This window comes from Pristis pectinata, chromosome 11 (assembly GCF_009764475.1).
Source record: "Pristis pectinata isolate sPriPec2 chromosome 11, sPriPec2.1.pri, whole genome shotgun sequence".
Classification (NCBI taxonomy): domain Eukaryota; kingdom Metazoa; phylum Chordata; class Chondrichthyes; order Rhinopristiformes; family Pristidae; genus Pristis; species Pristis pectinata.
The window spans coordinates 27,082,580-27,102,371 of NC_067415.1; the positions used below are offsets into that span (position 1 = coordinate 27,082,580).

At 38.8% G+C, this 19,792-nt stretch overlaps 1 protein-coding gene across 1 annotated transcript in view; it reads left to right on the plus strand.

The window, feature by feature from the left end:
• Window positions 1–4,041: 4,041 nt before the first annotated feature.
• Window positions 4,042–19,792, plus strand: part of flt3 (fms related receptor tyrosine kinase 3) — a 74,035-nt gene continuing 58,284 nt past the window's right edge. The window contains exons 1-2 of the mRNA XM_052026213.1: window positions 4,042–4,156; window positions 19,637–19,749. Of these exons, the coding sequence (XP_051882173.1) occupies window positions 4,105–4,156; window positions 19,637–19,749 (165 nt within the window). The 5' untranslated portion in view covers window positions 4,042–4,104. The remainder of the gene's footprint in view (window positions 4,157–19,636; window positions 19,750–19,792) is intronic.

The following is a 19,792-nucleotide window of genomic DNA, read 5'->3' on the forward strand; positions in this document are numbered from 1 at the left end:
TCTACACTTTATCTTCAGACAATGGTGGTTGTTGAAGAAGCCTTTGCTCACGTTTCACCTTATGGCTTGCGGAACTGAACTTTAATAACCATTCCTGGACTTGGAGTTTGGGACTTTGCCACACACACACGATGAGTTTAGTTTTGGGGTTAATGTTCAAGGTTTAACATTTTTACTTCTAACATTCTAACATTTTTACTTCTATTTTTCTTATTATCATAAGTAGTTATTAATAAAGTAGTTTTTAACACTGAATCATGACTCAGTGTGTTTCTTTTGTTGCTGGTTTGTAACAGTCTTTTAATCTAGTTTCCCAATCTGCTTTATAGGAGATTAGCCAACTTGATCCTCAAGTACGGAAACAAGAGATTCTGCAGATGCTGGAATCTGGAGCAACACACACAAAATGCTGGAGGAACTCAGCAGGTCAGGGCAACAAAATGCTGGAGGATTTTGTTTCTGAGTTTCTTTTGTTTCAAAATGTTGAGTTCCTCTTGATCCTCAAGTACATCTAGTTAGTGTTGGTTAGAGTTTTGTCTTATGTTTGGTGCTGATTTTTATCATATTATAGTCAGTTTTTGCAAAGGCTTATTTCATTACAAGGTTATTATTTAGTCCCATTATACAATATAAGATCTAAAATGGCATGTTCCCCAGTAATATAAAAAGACGAAGGCCATTGAGCTGATCATAGTTCAACCACCCTTGATAACTGTAGAAAAACTTTATTTTCTATTGCAGGTTTAAGATCAAAGATTGTTCTAATGTTTTCATCTCCACTCCACCATCTAATGGTCCATTCATGCTTTGATCACTCTTTTGGTAAAGTATTTGCAGATACTTTCAAGCATTTCTTGTGTGAACACTTATAAAACCTATAAGGAATAATACAGATCTCAAGCATTTGGATTAGTTCCTCTCTTCCCAAATACTTGATTTTTTTTTCCTTGGATGATCAATTATTATAATTGGATGCAGCATACAAGGTGTAGTGTGATGAGAAGAGCATCTGCCAGGACCCCGATTAGTAAGAAATATAAGAGTATTTATAATGAATATTTAAAGTTCCGAGGTGCTTTATGGGCAATAAAGTACGGATAAAGAGTTGTAAGGTAGGAAGCATGGCTGCCAATTTGTATATAGCATGGTCACAAAAAGCATGCCATAAAGACTATTGATTGAAGAATAAATCTGAGCCAGGACCTTGAGAAACTCTCTCATATAGTTATGTGTCAGAACTTGATGGGATCTTTTTTGTCTCCTCTGACATGGCAGATAAGGCTTTGGCATAATGGCCTAGACTGTGCTTAAACTGTCCACACTTTGAGTTCACCTCCTGCAGTATTCCCACAGCTGCACTGACCTCTTGCGACCACATTGGTCCAGAGAAAGTCAATGTCTTGATGCTACAGCTGTACTACAGAGAGAAGCAGTTCCTGAGCAGTGACGAAGCCACTGCACCCAGACCACCCTGAGGGGTTTTTAGCAATTCTCTTTCAAATATCCTTTCAACTAAATATCTCTAAAAACAGTTCAAATAGATGTATAATTTTAAATATAGTGAGTATAGCTAATGCATTTACTTCATGTAAATTAAAATATTTATGTTAATTAAAATAAAAACACAAGCAATTTGCCTTTTCCATCCATATTGGTGACCCACTCAAATGAATGGGGGTGCTGCAAGCTGAGGCATATCAGGTTCTCTCAGTCACATCAATCCAACACACACCCCTCCTCTGTCAGAATTCATTGTTGACAGAAAATGATATCAGATGCACCTGACCCTAGCAAGCTTCTTTCTTAGTATTGCAGTGCACAGATGTGAAAGGCAAGAATGCATTGACCTGCACATTGTAGCCAGCTGGTGGTTCTCAACGGATCTGCCAATTAGTCATCAGCACAATCTGGCCCACAGTCTTATCTAAAATAATTTACCTTCAACGGTACAGAATGCCCTCAGTGTTGTACGAAAATGCCAGCTGAGGCTTTATGGTCAATTCCTATGACTGGCGGCACAATGGTGCAGCAGATAGTGCTGCTACCTCACAACTCTGGGGATCCAGGTTCGATTCTTACCACCAGTGTTGTCTGTGTGCAGTTTGCAAGTTCTGCCTGTGACTGCATGGGCTCCCCCCAGGTGCTACAGTTTTCTTTCACATCCCATAGGCTGATTAGCAGGTTGATTGGCTCCTATAAAATACCTCTTCTTGGGTGGTATGGGGATCAGGGTGGAGTTGATGAGCATGTGAGAGAGAATGGATTTCAGCAAAATAAGTTGAAGAATGAAATTGATGGAATTGCCCTGAGAGCTGGAAGTTACTCAATAGGCCAAATCACCTCCTCCTATGTCATAAGGAGACTTGAACCCACAGCCTTATGATTCTGAAGCAAAAGATCATCTTAGACATCAAAAATAAATACAGATTTTAAATATGAGAACTTAGTTTTTCCCAATTTTGCTATACCTTTGAAAGTAAAAACAGGAATCTGTACTTTCAGTTTTGGGCCCCAACTCTTAACTATAGGGAATTGAATCAGCACATTTGTAGCAAACAGGATCAAACTAGTGAGTTAAGTCAGCTCCTCCTTGATACCCTGAGGAGGTTCTATAAACTCAAATGCTTGATCTGGGGTGCATTTCATCCAAGTGATATTAAATGAATTGAAAAAGAATTATATGCTTTTAATAAATGTCTTCCCCAGTGTGTTATTTAAACTTATCTTCATAAATTTTGTATAAGTTTGTTTGATCTAATTTCTTCCATTGATAACATTATGTGAAATGAAAAATATTAACTTTGAATATGTCTTTTCAATAGCAGTATCTGCTTGGAGGGGTAATAAAATGTCAGAATTGGCTAATACTGTGGTTTGCACTTTTTTTTTTTCGTTTTGAGATATGTATAAATATATTTGTTAGCAATGAATTGCTGGCTCAAATTTAACATTGGCAATACTCCCATTTGGGCAGATTTTAGTTGCAAACTTTAAATAGTTGAAAATTGAAGCTTAATATGCTATATTAGAACTTGCACCCATCAAATATATTCGAAAGCAAGTCCTCTTGAAATGTTCTATTGTGTGTTAACAGCTGAAACAGTGTGAAATTATTTTAGTGAGTTCAAAGTACTAACCTGCATTCCATGTGACTAACTTCAACCTTGTTGCTGCGCAGTTTGGATTAGTTTAAAAGTGAAGCCACTTTCACTGATGGAAATTGCCTCATATTTATTTGCATCCTAGGTTTATTTCCATAGTGCAATTCAGTCCTGATGAAGGGTCTCAGCCCTAAACATCGACTGTTCATTTCCCTCCGTAGATGTTGCCTGATCTGCTGAGTTCCTCCAGTATTTTGTGTTCGTTATTTGCATCGTTGTTTTGTTACTGGCTTGTTAACCCAGGAAATCTTGATCAAAAGTCAGTATTGTGTTCGACTGCTTAACTTTGGGTTTTTATGCTTTTTTTACTATAAACTAGTCAGTACATTAAGTATCCTCCAAGTAAGGAAACCTGGCATCTTTAACTTCTCTGGCTTATGCTCTATATTTCTCCAGCTCCATGCCATGACTTAACTGCCTTCTGGTTTATCGAGGTACTCAGCTGGATCGCCTGCAATGCTAGGTCACTACCACTATCTTGGTACTTCATATAAGTCGTAAATGGATGAATTATAAAAATGAACTTTTCATTTTAATATAATTATTGAAAATTTTGGTTCAGAGGATTCTGAACATGTGTTTATAAACTATGACTGATACGTTTTATGAAATTAACTATATTATGAAACTTATTTAGCATAAGAATATTCATTTTCACCGGGTTAGATATATTGCCAGGTGCGAGGTTGCAAAATTAAAAGTGACGTTTGACTGTTAACGTTTTTCAAGATTGCAAATTAATTAATAGATCGCGCATTGCAGTATCGCAAAGACAATGGGTGAAGTGGTATGCAAGTTCCTGTTAGTGACGTATTACCAGGCTTAAGCCACGGCAATATTATTTCTCGTACAGTGCACTTGTAACCGTGGAGTATATGGAACACAATAATCCTCTTATGTCTTGTTTCCATAATTTTTATGAAGTGGTAGAAATACAAGTAATATGGAATTAATATCTGAGACACCAATCAAGTCAAGCGTTCTTCTTATTCTGAGTATGTATAAACTTATTATATCTATATTTAGATATTTGAACTCCTTTGAAATATCTTTTCGGCTCGCGAATACATTTGATTTGCACATTTTAAAATTGTTTAGCAATTCTTCTCAGCTTGTAATGTTAACGAGGTTAAATGCTGTTAGTTCAAATTAGTTCAAATTGCAAGTATCACAAGCATAAAAATAACACGAACCCTTAATTTTTATTGAATTTGTGTATTGCTGGTTTATGTAAATAAGCCACTAGCCCACGAAACCCACGTGCGTGCAGGCAGCTCTTCACCATGAGAGAACTTCAGTGGCATTTGAGTTACAACAAACGTTTTCGCCACAGTTAAGCCACTATACACAGATATGTTAGAGTTACGTTGGATTACCTTTGTTCAAACAAGTATCGCCTTGATTACTTAAAGTTAATTTTCAGCATTCTAAAACACAAAATCATACTCAGACAAAGAAATTGTAATATTTGTTAAACTTCCACGAAACCAACCGTGTTACAGACTTTGTGTGGAAATTATCTCTAATAGTCCCTGGGAAATTATTTCTAATAGTCCCTTTATTAGATTCATAATCAGACCAGAATTCGCAAAATAAAAACCATAAAAAAAATCAAAAACCCCGGACGAGTACTCATATGTTTGGAGAACATGTTATTGAGCACGTTTCAATATGAAGTACATCATCGATTTAGTTCCATTTGTGCACCGGTTGTATTTTATAATTGTTTTGCAAAGATGAGCTAATATGAAGGTAGTGCAACTAAAAGTAAGGCTGGTCAGTGTTTTCATCTTGCTGTATTGTAACCAGGCATTTTCATTTGGATGGGCATTTTATTTCCATGCCTACAGACTTCGGGAGATAAGTTTATGGGCGCGAAGTTTCCAATCTTGAAGGAGCGACAGAATTTGATTTACACTGAGTTGGTAGTTTAAATGTGGTCCCGCAGACACCACTTCTGTCAGTTTAATATGTTCACGTCCGTTTAAATTATCTGTATTGGATTTAAAGAGAATGTATTTCCGGAACAAATTTACAATGCGACCTTGTGTTGGTTTGGAACCGAAATCTGTACGTACATCGAAGTTGCTTCATAATATCAAGCACTTCAATTGACTTCAGAGTTGCAATTTCGATTAATAAGGTAAGGGGATCAAAGCAGACAGCATGCTGTAAAGTTACATCTCTAGCATGCAGAGCTGCGCGCAGGATAGAGACTCGGTGAGCGTTTTCTGATTATTTGACCCAATGTACTCCTGGGTGTTTTGCTTGCAATCAGACACGTGGGAGAGAAGCGGAAAGAAGACATAAATACACTCGAAAGTACAAGTGATATTTTCCCCCTCGTCCTTAAACTGTCCCTTGTCTGTGCAGTGATCCGGAAAACAGTACAAAACAGTAAAACAAAAATACGCAAACCCCACCTTTAGCTTTTGCTAACCAATCGCAGTATTTAACTCTCTAGAGAAACAGACGATTGCGTTTTCGGTGCTATTGTAATAATGCAAACATCTGCCATCGTGTAAGTAAACCGCAGTCAAATTTGAATTGAAATACGCAGTTGAATATTATATGGTTATGTCATTATATGGTTATAACCATATTATATGGTTAGGCATTCTGTTATATTCCGCTGGCAATAAAACAAAATTAATAACTAACTTCTCTGGTTTGAATACCCATCTTTTGATAGGAAAATTCTTCCATTATCCTGTATTTTTAGTCTAAGTATATACCCTAGATCCTGAATTAATATATTGGAACCCGATCCTTTCTGAACACCATGGCGTAGGACAGCTGTTACTCTCTGTTTATCTTTAGAACACCAATTTTACTTCGGTATTTCATATATAAAACAACATCAAATCATAATTTCGCAAACAGGGAACTACCAAGGAGCAGACAAAACGTCACCGCCAATCTTCATACAAGCGAAAACCACTATAAATCAAAATGTTCAGTTATCAATAGCATCAATGAAAAGCAAACTACTCAAAGGGTTAAACATTCTTGTGGAAATTCTAAAGACAAAAATGGAGTACTTTAGCAAATAGTAAGTCTAACTTTCTATTTAAACGTATTTTTAAAGGGCCCTGCCACAATAATCTAGAGATTTAGATAGGCCTAACAATATTTCCAACCAGAAACATACGTCTGGAATGTCTGTGTTCCTATGTGCCTATTTTACACGCCTAACATGGAAACCAAAGCATCCATGCCAGCGGGCGGTATGCATGCACGCATTGCTCGTCACAACCCCCGCTCCCGCCAATGCCCAGCTGGTAAAGGCACAAAACAGGAGTCCTGAATCCTTGTTTGACAAATGCAAAGTAAGAAGCCTAGCGGATATTTTGGGTCAACTTTGCAAAATTGAGATGCCCTGGAACATCGTTGTCGCTGCCAACGCTGGTTAAGGCGACCCCTGACAGCCGCCTTGAGCACGGTGAATTTGTTAAAATGATCGGGCAGCAGATCGGCTCCAATTTTCACCCACTGACGTTTACCCCTCTGCCGACTGCCCCCTCCAATTGCTCTCCTTCCCGGTTGCCTTCTCACTCCTGATCGCGCCTTCTCTTTCCCAGACCCATGTGAGGACTGCTGCCGGCGAATATAGCTGTCTGAAACCCTTTACCCAGCTGCCACCGTGAGCTGTGCCGAGGATCCCCAAACACATTTGCAGCTCAGTGGTTCCATTTAAATAAGGTCTGAGGCCCAGTATCGGACGCACCTAAGACCTGTATGTTCGGAACAGAATCTTTAACGCCACCTCGGTAGCCTGGTGTGAACCAGGTCTCCCCTGCCATCAAGTGATAACTGTACAAATGACCATAATTGCCACAAGACTAAGGTATGCATTTGGTGGCATAGCAATCTAATTCTTCATGCGTTTTATGAAGACAAATATACCGCTAATGGTGACAAATAGAAGAAACATGAGTAGGCCGTTCGGCCGTTCGTATCTGGTCCATTATTGGATAATTTCGTGGCTGATCCTTCAGTACCACTTCCCTACACTAACTCCATATCCCCTGATTCCTTTAATATCTACAAATCGGCAAATCTCTAATGGATGAGTCACTAATGTCAAAAAAGGGAGTATACGTTTAAGAGCTGCCAATATACATTCCAGAATATTGAAGGAGGTTGTAGGGGAAGGAGCAAAGGCACTAACTATATATTTCCAAAGCAAGTTGTGCGAAAACAGCACATTGCACTCTTGTTCAAGATGGGACAATGGTTAGCTCAGAAAATTAGAGGATTTTTGACCAAACCCCGAATCTGATATATGTAAAAATCTAAGCTGATTCTCAATACAGTTTCTTTATCCTTGAAATCAGCATATCTTGTTTTCTTATTATTCTTGGTTTGTGAGGGGTGTACTACAGTGTATCAAACTCTTCCCATTTCAAGCGTGCATTGTCACTAAGGAGTGTTAATCAGATAGAGACTTATGCATGTGTAATTTATTGAAGGATTTTGGAAGAGATACGGCAAAGCTGGTGGATGTTGGCTGTGATTTACCAAAATTCCTTAGACTCAAAGATGGGGGGGCGGGGGGGGGGGGTGGTGGCTTGTTGGTCTAATGTCAGTAGTTGGGAAAAATTATTGGTCAATTATTTTAAGGAAGTGATAATAAGGTGCCTAGGAAAACATAATATGATTAGTAAGAATGAAAGGAAAACTGCTTCACAAAGTTATTAGAATTTTTTGAGATGTGATTGACAAGTTATAGTTAGTGCTTTGCTCCTTCCCCTACAACCTCCTTCGATATTCTGGAATGTATATTGGCAGCTCTTAAACGTATACTCCCTTTTTTTGGCATTAGTGACTCATCCATTAGAGATTTGCCGATTTGTAGCTATTAAAGGAATCGGGGATATGGAGTTAGTGTAGGGAAGTGGTACTGAAGGATCAGCCACGAAATTATCCAATAATGGACCAGATACGAACGGCCGAACGGCCTACTCATGTTTCTTCTATTTGTCACCATTAGTGGTATATTTGTCTTCATAAAATGCATGCAGAAAAACGCATGCAGGAAACTGGAGTAGGTAGAATATTTTGATGATTGAAAGGCATTCAATAAGGTGCCACATAGAAGGTTACACGTGATAAAAGCTCATTGAGACAGGGTGGGGCAGTGGTGGTTGTGGATATTTCTGTTTATAAAGGATTGGATTACAACAAACAGAGCTGATGACACCAAGATAGGTGGGAAAGTAATTGGTAATGGGTTTATTATTGTCATATGTACCGAGATACAGTGAAAAGCCTTTGTTTGCGTGCCATCCAGACAGATCATTTCGTACATAAGTACATTGAGGTAGAACAAAAAGAAAACAATAACAGAATGCAGAATACAGTGTTACAGTTACAGAGAAAGAGCAGTGCAGGTAAACAAATAAGGTGCAATGGCCCTGACAAGGTAGATTGAGGGATCAAGAGTTCTTCTTTATCGTATCAAAGGTCTGTTTAAGAGTCTTATAACATTGGGATAGAGGCTGTCCTTGAGCCTGGTGGTACGTTTCTCAAGCTTTTGCATCTTTTGTATCGATGGAAGGGGGAGAAAAAGAAAATGACTGGGGTGGGAGAGATCCTTCATTATGTTGGTTGCTTTCCCAAGGCAGCGGTAAGTGTAGACAGAGTCAATGGAGGGGAGGCTGGTTTCTGTGACAGACTGGGCTGCATTCACAACTCCCTGCAGTTTTTTGCAGTCTTGGACAGAGCAGTTGCCATATCAAGTTGTGATGCATCCAGATAGGATGCTTTCTATGGTGTATCTCTAAAAATTGGTGTGGATCATTGGGGACATGCTGAATTTCCTTAGCCTTCTGAGGAAGTAGAGATGCTGGTGTGCATTCTTGACCATAGCTTCTGCATGGCTGGACCAGGGCAAGCTATTGGTGATATTTACACCCAGGAACTTGAAGCTCTCAGCCATCTCCACCTCACCATCACTGATACGGACAGGTGTGTGTAAACTGCCCCGCTTCCTGGAGTCAATTACTAGCTCTTTTGTTTTGCTGACATTGAGGGAAGGTTGTTGTCTTGACACCATGCCACTAGGCTCTCTTTCTCCTCCTTGTACTCTGTCTTGTCGTTGTTTGAGATCCGGTCATGTCACTTGTAAATGGAGTTAAAGTAGGATCTGGCCACACAGTCGTGAGTGTATAGGGAGTGAAGTAGGGGGCTGAGGAGGCAGCCTTGTGGGGCACCAGTGTCGAGGATAATTGTGGCAGAGGTGTTGCTGCGGTGCTGCCGCATATCCTTACTGATTAAATCATGAGAAAGACGCAAGTTGTAAAATGATATATGCAGGCTGTGTGAGGGGTCAAGGAGGTGACAGAATGGTCATAATATGTAGAAATGTGAGATAATTTACTTAGGCAAAACTGTAGAAAAAAATATTTTTTCTTTTTCAATATTTTTATTAGTTTTCAAATTAATACAGATTAATATATAACATCAATGTTTGTACATGTAATACAAAGAGATCAGGAGAACAATCATGGCATAGATAATCACAAAGAACAATAAAATATTTAAAAAATCTGTAAATCCCATGATCTCTTTGTAAATGGATATAATATAAAAAGAAATTTTAAATGGATATTAACTACTTTGTTGTTGGATTCATGTCCTTGTACATGAATTACAGAAAGTTAGGGTGACGCAACCAGCAGGAATATCAAAACACTGCAGCTGATGGGAACCTGAAATAAATGTTTCCAGCATTTTCTCTTCTTATAAAAATTTTTATAACAGTTAGGCCATGTTATCTTTTATGGCAGGGAGATTGGATGTACATTTAACAAATCTCCCTACAATTGTTCTGGGCTTTTGGTGAGACTACAATGGGAATACCATTGGCTGTTTTGGATTCCTTATGTCAGTAAGTTTATATTTGCATTAGAGACAGTGCAACATAAGCTTACTAGATTTATTCCTGGCATAAGGTGGTTGTCTTATGAGTATCTTGAGTATAACAGGCTTACACTCATTAAAAGAAGGAGAAACAATCTCACTGAAAGATTGTGAAAGGGTGGATGGTGAGAGAGGCTGGAAGGTTTAGAATTGGAGTGCATGTTCTTACTGTATACAATTAGGACAGGAGGAATTTCTCCAAAAGGAGTATTGCAAATCTTTGGAATTCTCTATCCCAGATGGCTACAGAGGTTCAGTCATTATGGATACTCAAGGCTAAGACAGATAGATTTTTGAAAACCAGGATAATAGGGATTAGGTAAAAAAGTGGAACCAACATCTTATTGAATGGGCTCAAGGGGAGTGTGGTCTTCACTTCCACCAAGTTACTATGTTTTTATGTTGGCATACACAGTACCAACTGAACTTCCATTGATCAAAATCAAAGGTGGTCATGCCCTGTATTTCATTTCCCAGTATGCGCATGTTCAGGAGAAAGTAATTGGGCCTCTCAGCTAACAATTCAGGAGGGTGTTACACCAACATCACACTAGTTTGGCATCCAGCCCCAAAATCTCCTGCAACGTAAACCAAATGACATCTACGGGTGACATTCAAACATATCTTTAAATAGTGCAGAACAAATTAATAACAACATACTTAAAGATAACCTTTAGTCATCAGGTACCTTATAATCAATGCTCTGCTTTGGATGTAAAGAATAAGGCAACATTTCATTTAAGGAGAATAGTATTGATGTGGCAAATAGTAACTGTGAAGTCAAATCAATGTGATGACTGCGAAGTGGCATTACTATGCAGATGCAGTTTAACTGGAGCTAGGATGTGAACTGTCTCCAGAAATAGTGTAGTTAATGGTCATACGGTGCTTATTGTTGTTTGACATCTTCAATAATAAGTTAAAAAATGAGCAATGGGCCCCTTTAGATCTGTTATATATTTGTTAAGTATACTCGGAATTAATGTAAATTATTAGAGAGTGCACTTTCACCTCTTTATTTAAACAGTTAAATGTAAATACTGAGACAACACTGTCCATGTGTATTTAAGTAGTTCACCATTTGAGAAGTGAATTGGATTTTCAGCCAGGTTGTATCAAAAGGGTGCTGTCTGGATAGAAACAATACTATATTTAATAAAGAGAGGCTAGTAATTACAGTACAAATGCAGTCAGCTATCTGGACACTGAAAGCATGTAAGTGTTATTAAAATGTTTTGACTGGAGAAGAACCTAGCCATGTTCAAGCATGCTACCTTTCCCCTCTTCCAGACCACATCTTGTTTCAACAGCCTCTCACCTGTATTCCATTTCCCAGTATGCATGTGTTCAGGAGAAAGTAATTGGGCCTCTCAGCTAACAATTCAGGAGGGGGAAATGTCACAGATTTCCCCCTTTCACTATCCTCTCCCACTTTCTCTGCATCTTAAAGCTTGCTTTACCTATCCTCAGATCTGATGAAAGCTTGCCAACCTGAAACAATAACTGTTTCTCTGTTTCTAGATGCTGCCGACCAGCTGAGTATTTCCAGCATTTTCTGTTTGTTTCCAGTTTTTTTTTGTTATTACCTGAACAAGTGTACAGTAGAGATTGGAAGTTAATCATAATCAAAAGCCCAGTCTATTTTCCTCCTCCTAAGTCTGCAGAGATAAACTAGCTTTTCTAAGTATGTGTCCCAGCTATTCTTTAAGATGTTTGAAGGACTATCCTAACATAAGTAATAATTGAAAGTGGTTTGAACCAGAAATCTAGACTGAAAGAAGGAACAGAGATTCTGACAAAAGCTGTAGACATTCTCCATGAAGAGAATTTTGACCTCATTTCCAGAAAGCTCCAGGATTGGTTTAATGAGAATGACCAGAAGGTGCAGGAGCTACTTAATCACACAAAAAGAGTGATTCTTGGATTAGAAACTCATCCATGCCTTAAAGGAAATGAAACAGACTACAGACACATGAAGGCTGAATTGCAACAGAAAACCTGTGACCCAAAAGAAAGATGGTTGGTAGAAAGAGCACAGGACATCTTGCAACTTACAAATAATCATAATATCCGTGGATTCTTCAGTACTGTCAAGACCATCTATGGGCCTAAGGCCAATTCTGCTGAGAGCCAACAATGGAGGAAAGCTTCTCAACCATAGGGAGGCAGTTAGTGTCTGCTGGAAAGAGCCCTTTGAAGAACTCAGTCCTTGGTTCATATGTTTTTGACTCCATTCCACACAAACTATCTGATCCAGTCTTGCCTCTACCCTAAACCAGAGAGATTGAGAAGGATGTACATCAACTGACAAACAACAAGATCAAACAGTATCCCTACTGAAGTTCTAAATCTTGCCAGACAAATTCACAGCCTCATGTCCCACATCTGGGAGGGGAGGACATGCCAGGGGACACTCGGGAGACAATAATTGTGAGCTTCTACAAGAAAGAAGATGAATTCAAATGCAGTAACTACAGAGGGGTTTCCCTGCTTTCTGCCACAGGGAAAGTCTTGGCCAAGCTTCATCTGAATTTATTCCCAGAGGCTGAAGAAGTACCTCCTGAATGACTTTGTGGATTCCATCCTTCCAGAGATATATGGACATATCTGCACTGCACCACAATTCCTAGAGAAGTGTAAAGAGCAGTATCTATGTGTCCATTTTCTGACCTCACAAAAGTCTTTGACTCCCTCAGTTGTGATTGTTTGTGCAGTATCCTTCTCTTCATCCCCTATCCCCTACATTATGATGTTGAAGTTATAACTTTAACCAATGGATCCAGGGCACACCCAATCTCAGTGTAGACTGGTATCAAGCAAAACTGCTTCATCACTCTAAAGCCTTCCTCAGTCTGTCTTGCTGCAATTTTGCACCTCAATCAACAGAACAAAAAGGAAACTGTTCAATTTACTTACCTTCATTCTAAATCCAAAGCCACTCCAACCTTGGTCACTCAGCTGGAGGATGAAGATGGCAATTGCGCACATTTGGAGGCTAAGTTCCAAGTTGTCATCCACAAGTTCACTGAGACAAATGAGAGATTGAGCCTTGCAATAAACATCCACAAAGCAAAGGTCCTTGCACAACACTGTCCCCGATAATAAATATCCATAATGAAGAAACATGGACCAATTTCCATTTCTCAGAAGCTACCTGTCAGTGAAGGCAGACATTGATAGTGAAAGCTACAATCACCTTCATTCTGTCACCAAAGCCTTTGGCTGTCTGAGGAAAAGAATGTTTGAAGATCAAGATCTCAGGCATGGTACAAGGCTCATGGTCTATCAGATAGCAATGATCCTGTCCTCTTGTACGCTTTTGATGCATGGACTACCTTCAAAAGACACTTCAAAGCCCAGGAGATGTACCACCAATGCTTTCTCAACAAATAACCTTCATATTCTTTGACAGGCGCCATTACCAACATCTCCTCCCAGCCCAAGGTTGCTGCCTTGGATGAGCAAGCCAGGTCATTTGCATGGATGACACCAGACATGCAAAATTGGCACAACACACCCAGCTCCAGCATGACAAGTAGTTATCAGAAGGACAAGAGAAATAATTCAAGGATATTCTAAAATTCCCCTGAAAAAGTGTAACATCCCCACTGGCTTGTGGGAATCCTTGGTTCCATGATTGTTAAAAGTGGAGAAGGATCATTTGTCATGATACTATGAACCTTGCACCCTTTCACCTGGAGCTCACAAAGCTCAGAGAAAGAGAATGCCGCATCCCAAACTACTCACCTGCCTCTTTCATCAATACCTCCTGCCCCATCTATGTCTGAGTCTCTGGGTTCTACTGACCTCCTCAATCACCTTGGAACCTGAGGCTGGAGTGGAAGCGAGCTACCCTTGACCTAAAGGGTTAGACAAAAAAAAGAAATACAAAATAAACTTCAGTTTCCATTGAGTGTGTACTTGATGCAGTGTCTGCATCTCCATGAATTTTCATGGGAAAAAAGTATGAATTTTAAAAACAAACACAAGTTCATTCTCATGCAATATTTTAGCTGTTGAAATGAGCAAAGGCAGCTGTTTCACTCACCACCCAACACCAGTTTTTAGGTGCTACACCATTGTATCTGGTTGCTGTGTTAAAAAACTTTCCTTAACGTTGACTCCTGATTTAAGTCATATATTTAACTTCAAAGGGGATGCCTCTAATGCTAGGACTCTGCTTGTTTTACCCAGGATGTTCATGATTTCTGAAGCTGACCCATCAAGGCAAGAACCTCCAACCTAAAATCTGAAACAGTTTTAAAGAAATTAATTAAAAGGCTGCAGTTATCAGTCAGCCTGGAGTCAGTAGTAGGCCATTGTTGCATTAGAATCAAAAAAAGTTCTGACACAGGAGGAGACCATTCAGCTTATTATATCCATGCAGGTCATATCAGAACTTCCGAGACTAAACCCACCTTTCAACATTAGGTCCATAGCCTGCAGATCATGGTTCTTCAAATGCGCATTCAAGTACTTTTTAGACATGATGATGTTTTCAGCCTTGAACACCCTCTGAGACCTTACCATCCTCTGGGTTATAAGAATCTACTCACTTCCCCTCTAATCCTTTTACCAATTACTTTAAATCTATGCCCCATGGTTTTTGGCTCCCTTGCTAAAGGGAATTGGTCTTTCCTATTTAATGCATCCAGACCCCTCATTTTTCTACATCTTAATTCAGTTTCCTGTCAGCCTCCTCTGTTCAAAGCAAAACAGATCTAGACTTTCCAATCTTTTCTCATGAACTAAGATTTTCCAGTCCCTGTGACATCCTCGTAAATCTCCTCTGCACCCTCTTTGGTGCAAACACATAATTCTTGTAATGTGGTGACCACAAGCTGTACTCAACTAACCATGTTGCTTACAGTTCTTGCCAAACCTCCCTGCTCTTATTTTCCACGCATTGGCTAATAAAGGAAAACAACCTGAGTTCCCTCCGGCCATCTAATCAACCTGTCTTGTTACTTTAAAGGCTCTGTTCCTCTAGCTCTCAGTTTACTCTTATTTATTGAGTATTCTACTGCCTTTTACACCTCCCCAAATGAAATAGCTCTTACTTCTGTGGACTGCATTCATTTCTTATTTTTCTACTCACCTAAGCAGCCCATCTTTTTCTTTCTTCAAGCTAAAGCTTTCCCCCTTTACAAGACCAGTTTTTATATAATAAGCAAACTTTCCTCTTATGTCCTCTACATTTAAGTCGAAGTCATTTACAGGTAATAGAAAAAGCAAGGAAAGGAGTCCTGAGCCCTATACCCCACTAATAATACCATTCCAGTTGCAAAATAAAACCTTCAACAATTACCCTTTCCTTTCTGTCACTAAACCAAGTTTGGATCTAATATACCTTTCCTCAGCTGCATCAACCCCCTCTTTTGTGAAGGCAGCTGCAACATATTATTAAGAATGTATCTATACCTTATACCTACACAAACAGGTTCCCTTTTCGGTCCCTACTAGCCCACTCCCTTTTCTTAATGAACCTTTTCCAGTTGGCTGTTACTTCAATTCTCTATCCCACTCCCACTCTGATCTATCTATCTGTAGCCTCCTGCACTGATCTAAAGAGGCCCAAAGTAAGTTTGAGGAACAATGCCTCATCTTCCATATGAACATGTTGCAGCCTTCCAGATTCACTATATTATTCAACAGTTTCCAATAACTTCCTTTCTATGTTTGTATCAGAGTTGGCCCGTTTTGTTACAGGTTATGTATCTATAAGTATTAACACAGTTTATCTCTCCCCACTAGCTCTGCCTCATCTGTTGGGCATTTCCTACTGCTATAACCTTCATTTCACAACTTTTACGTATCCTTTTTTTCTCTCTCTCTAACTTTCCTCATTAACCTATCAACCAGATGGCTTCATCTACAGCTTATCACCACGGCAACCTTAGCCTCAACCTATCAAATATATTCCCTTTGACCTATAGATGTCACCCCACTCTCTCTGCAACTTAAAACTAACTTGTTTTCTCACTTTCCCAGTTCCAATGAAGGATCACGGATTTGAAATATTACCTTTGTTTCTCCTTCCACAGATGCTGCAGATGCTGCCTGACTTGCTGAATGTTTGCACCATTTTTACTTCAGAAGCCCAAAACCTATCTATTTATAAGAAATGTGTGGATAGATGTTAGCTTCAGGAACACTTCTGTTTTTTGGTTAAATATTTTAGGCTCTGCATGCAGTATAGTTTCATCTTGGTTTGAGGTTAATGTTAAAGATGTGCAGAGAATGCAAGTGCTGCAGAAAGAACAGAATGATAGAGAATATTATTCAATCAATACATAAGGCCGCTGACTATTGATACAAAACAAGGCTCGTCACTGCAAGATTCCCATGCACAATTATCTTGTCTGACAATAACCATTGGGGCAGGGCATATAGACAGATGGCTGTTGGGAAACCAGGCATACCCTTTGAAGCTTTGGTGGTTAAGGCTACATCAAATCCCTCTAACTAATTCAAAACGAAAATGTGGTGGGACATATGGCATCACCAACAATTTTACTTGAGCATTACTTTGAGATGTCAAAGCTGTATTTCTGATGTTAAATTGAATCATCTGTGTTTTGCAAAATAGAGTAATATGAGAGGAAACACAGAATCAGAAAGCATTGTGGAGGAGCTAATGAAATAGGAGAAAGATTGGCATGGCATTGACCAAAATCTGTTAAAACTTCTGTTAATGATCTGCTGCCACAACAGCGAAAATCATAGATGCTGGAAAGTGAAACTCAAACAAAACCTACTGGAAGTGCTCAGTAAGTCAAGCAGTATCTGCATTAATCTGAAATATTAATTTTGTTTCTCACTCTACAGATGAAGTCTGACATAATGAGTAAGTCCAGTTTTTGCTGTTTTTAATGTAATCCTATTGGTTTCTTTAAATTCACATAGGATCTGCAGACTGGGTAAATTCTCCATTATCTGTACTCCTGTCCCTACATTTGCCTCAATTGCCAGTGATTATTTGTTTCATTGGGCCAATCAATCATTGCTAGCCACTCCAAGTTATTTTTTCCGCTGCATCTTAACCAATGTTTTGGTTCTTGGGAGTTCTTCATGATAATATGGGGTGTGTGTTCTAATCTGCCATTTCTAAGTGCTGCCTCAATAGGAGAAGCAAGTGTGGTTACATGCTATTTGGGAATGAGAATCACATGATATGTTTGACATAGATCAAGAAACAAAGAACATAGATTTAAGGTGATTGCCAAAAGAATCAGGTGTGACGTGAGAAAAATCTTGATAAAAATCACTTCAGTGAGTAGTCTTGATCTGGAAGTCACTTGCTGTAAAGGTGCTGGAAACAGATTTAATTGTTGCTTTCGAAGGGAAATTGGCTCAGAAAGAAAAAATGCAGGGTTGCAGGAAAGAAGCTGGAGAATGGATTGACTGGTTTTCTCTGCCAATACTATGATTCTGTGCTGTGGTTCTACTGCCCGCTCATCTTCTGATAGGTTATAAACTGGCCTTAGAACCACGGCAAGCATTTTGGTTGCCTACTGTTGGAATCTATGTCCCTCTTTTGCATTCCTCTGATTTGGCCAGTTGTGAAAGGTGGACACATTTTCATTCTAGGTGGAGAACTTTTCATTTTACCAATGCTATCGGCAACTTGTAAACCATCAGAGATTTGTACTGGAACAGATCTTTGACAGAATCCATATGAACATATGAGATACTAGCAGGAGTAAGCCACTTGGCACCTAAAGTCTGCCCTGCCATTTAACTAAGACCATAGATAATCTTGTAACTTCAATCATACATTCCTTTCTTGCCTTGAAAATGCCTCATCTCTGTCATAACTGGGAGACTCATTGCGAGGGTGCTTGATGGAGTAGTGATGTAATGGAATTATACATTTGAATTAATTTAGCATCTTTAATGTTATAAAACATCCCAAGATACCTAACTAGAACACTATCAATCACATTTGACACTGTTACACAAAAGGAGGTTTTAAGGCAGATCTCCAAAAGTTGGAACAAACTGGTACAGTTTACATTGTGCTGAAGAGTTGGAAAGTGAAGTAAAGAGGCAGACATGTTTAGGGAGAGAATTCCAAAGTTTAGAATTAATGTGGATAGTAGCTATTTTTATGCATGGCCATGTTACCTGTCCTAATCTTTCCTTTTGCTCATTGGTAATACTTGACTGGTTATGGTCCTGTAAATGTCTTAACATAATAGACATTTGTTTTGTATATTGATTCATGATGGACCACTGGAAGGAATGTGGAGCAACTCCTTTTGGGTTATACAGTGGATTTGCTAGTAATGCTGTTGGTAATTAACCTCAGTATGCTGCAAACAAATGGTTTTACCTCTCTGCTATGAAGACACTGTCCTTTTCCTTTTAGGAAGCCTCATGTTGTCACTTCCTTGGTGATAATTGCTGACATAGACCTAATGATACCCTGAATCATGTGTTTGTCCCTGTGCTTCTGCATATATGTTTTACCTGTGGATCATTCACTGTGGGATTGCTGTGATGTCTTTGGATCACTTCTTGGTGACTTTTAAGTAAATTATCCTTCTTATTCCATTCTGGTGGTTGCTATCAAATGGCAAATCTCAACATCCTGGAACCAAAAAAAAAGATTATTGAATATATCTCCTATTAGTTATCAATGGATGAAATTGTATGACAGAGCTGACTAAATTCATCTTGCAGATTTGGTATAGGTCATAAGTATAGAGATAGTTTATGTCACAATTTGTTTTTCAGATCAGAAACTCTGATATCAGGAGCACTGAAATTCAAACCAAGTCTCAAAGCTACTTGATTTTGACCAAAATCAAATTTGGCAATTACTTTCAGTGTTGTTACCCATTCTGGAGTAAATCTTCCAAAGCTACACAAAATCACCTAGCATTAGGGGACTTGGTAATTATTAATGTGGAAACTTATTTGCACCAGGATCCCCAGTGCAAATTTGCTACTTATGTTGCTTAGTATCTCTGAATCGACCAGTGCCAGTGAAGCATATCAAATGATAATGTGGGATCCTAATCCCTAATTGTAATTGTAAATAATGTTGTCAATGAATGAATTAATCTCAATTAATTGCCAATTGCCACCCAACTCTGGTGGGGTTCGGAATACATATTAATTTATGTACTGAAGGCAGACACTGGCTTCACTCACCTAATTTACTGAGCTGAAAATTCTAGATTTATCACAATTACCACTTACAGCTTCAAATCCATGGTAACTCACTTGGTTTGTGTATACTTTGTCATCCAGGTTTGGAGAAGGCGGGGATGGGAGAGTTGTGGTAGATGTTGGTTAGGGGAAGGAATATTTCCCTAATATTTGTTTGTGTCTTTGGAATTTTTGAACCAATTAAGGTAATGATTTCCACATCATCTTTTATGGAGTTTTGATGACCAATGGAGAAAAAAAATCCCAAAATGGAGCTTAAATAAATAGTTCAGAATCAGAATCAGATCAGATTTAATTTCACTGAACTGAGATCATGGAAACTTTCCAAGGGGTAAATGTGGGAAAGCACTTATGAACAATTTTACTTTCCACAGTTATTAATGCTGCACTCCCTGTGGTTTCTGAACAAACAATGAAGAAACAATCACCTCAAACAGAAAAAATTTTGATCTGTCTTACCAATATGGATCGTCTAGAATCATCACAGGTATTAAACAAGTTAAGTCTTTGTTCTCGTCGCAGTTAATTTA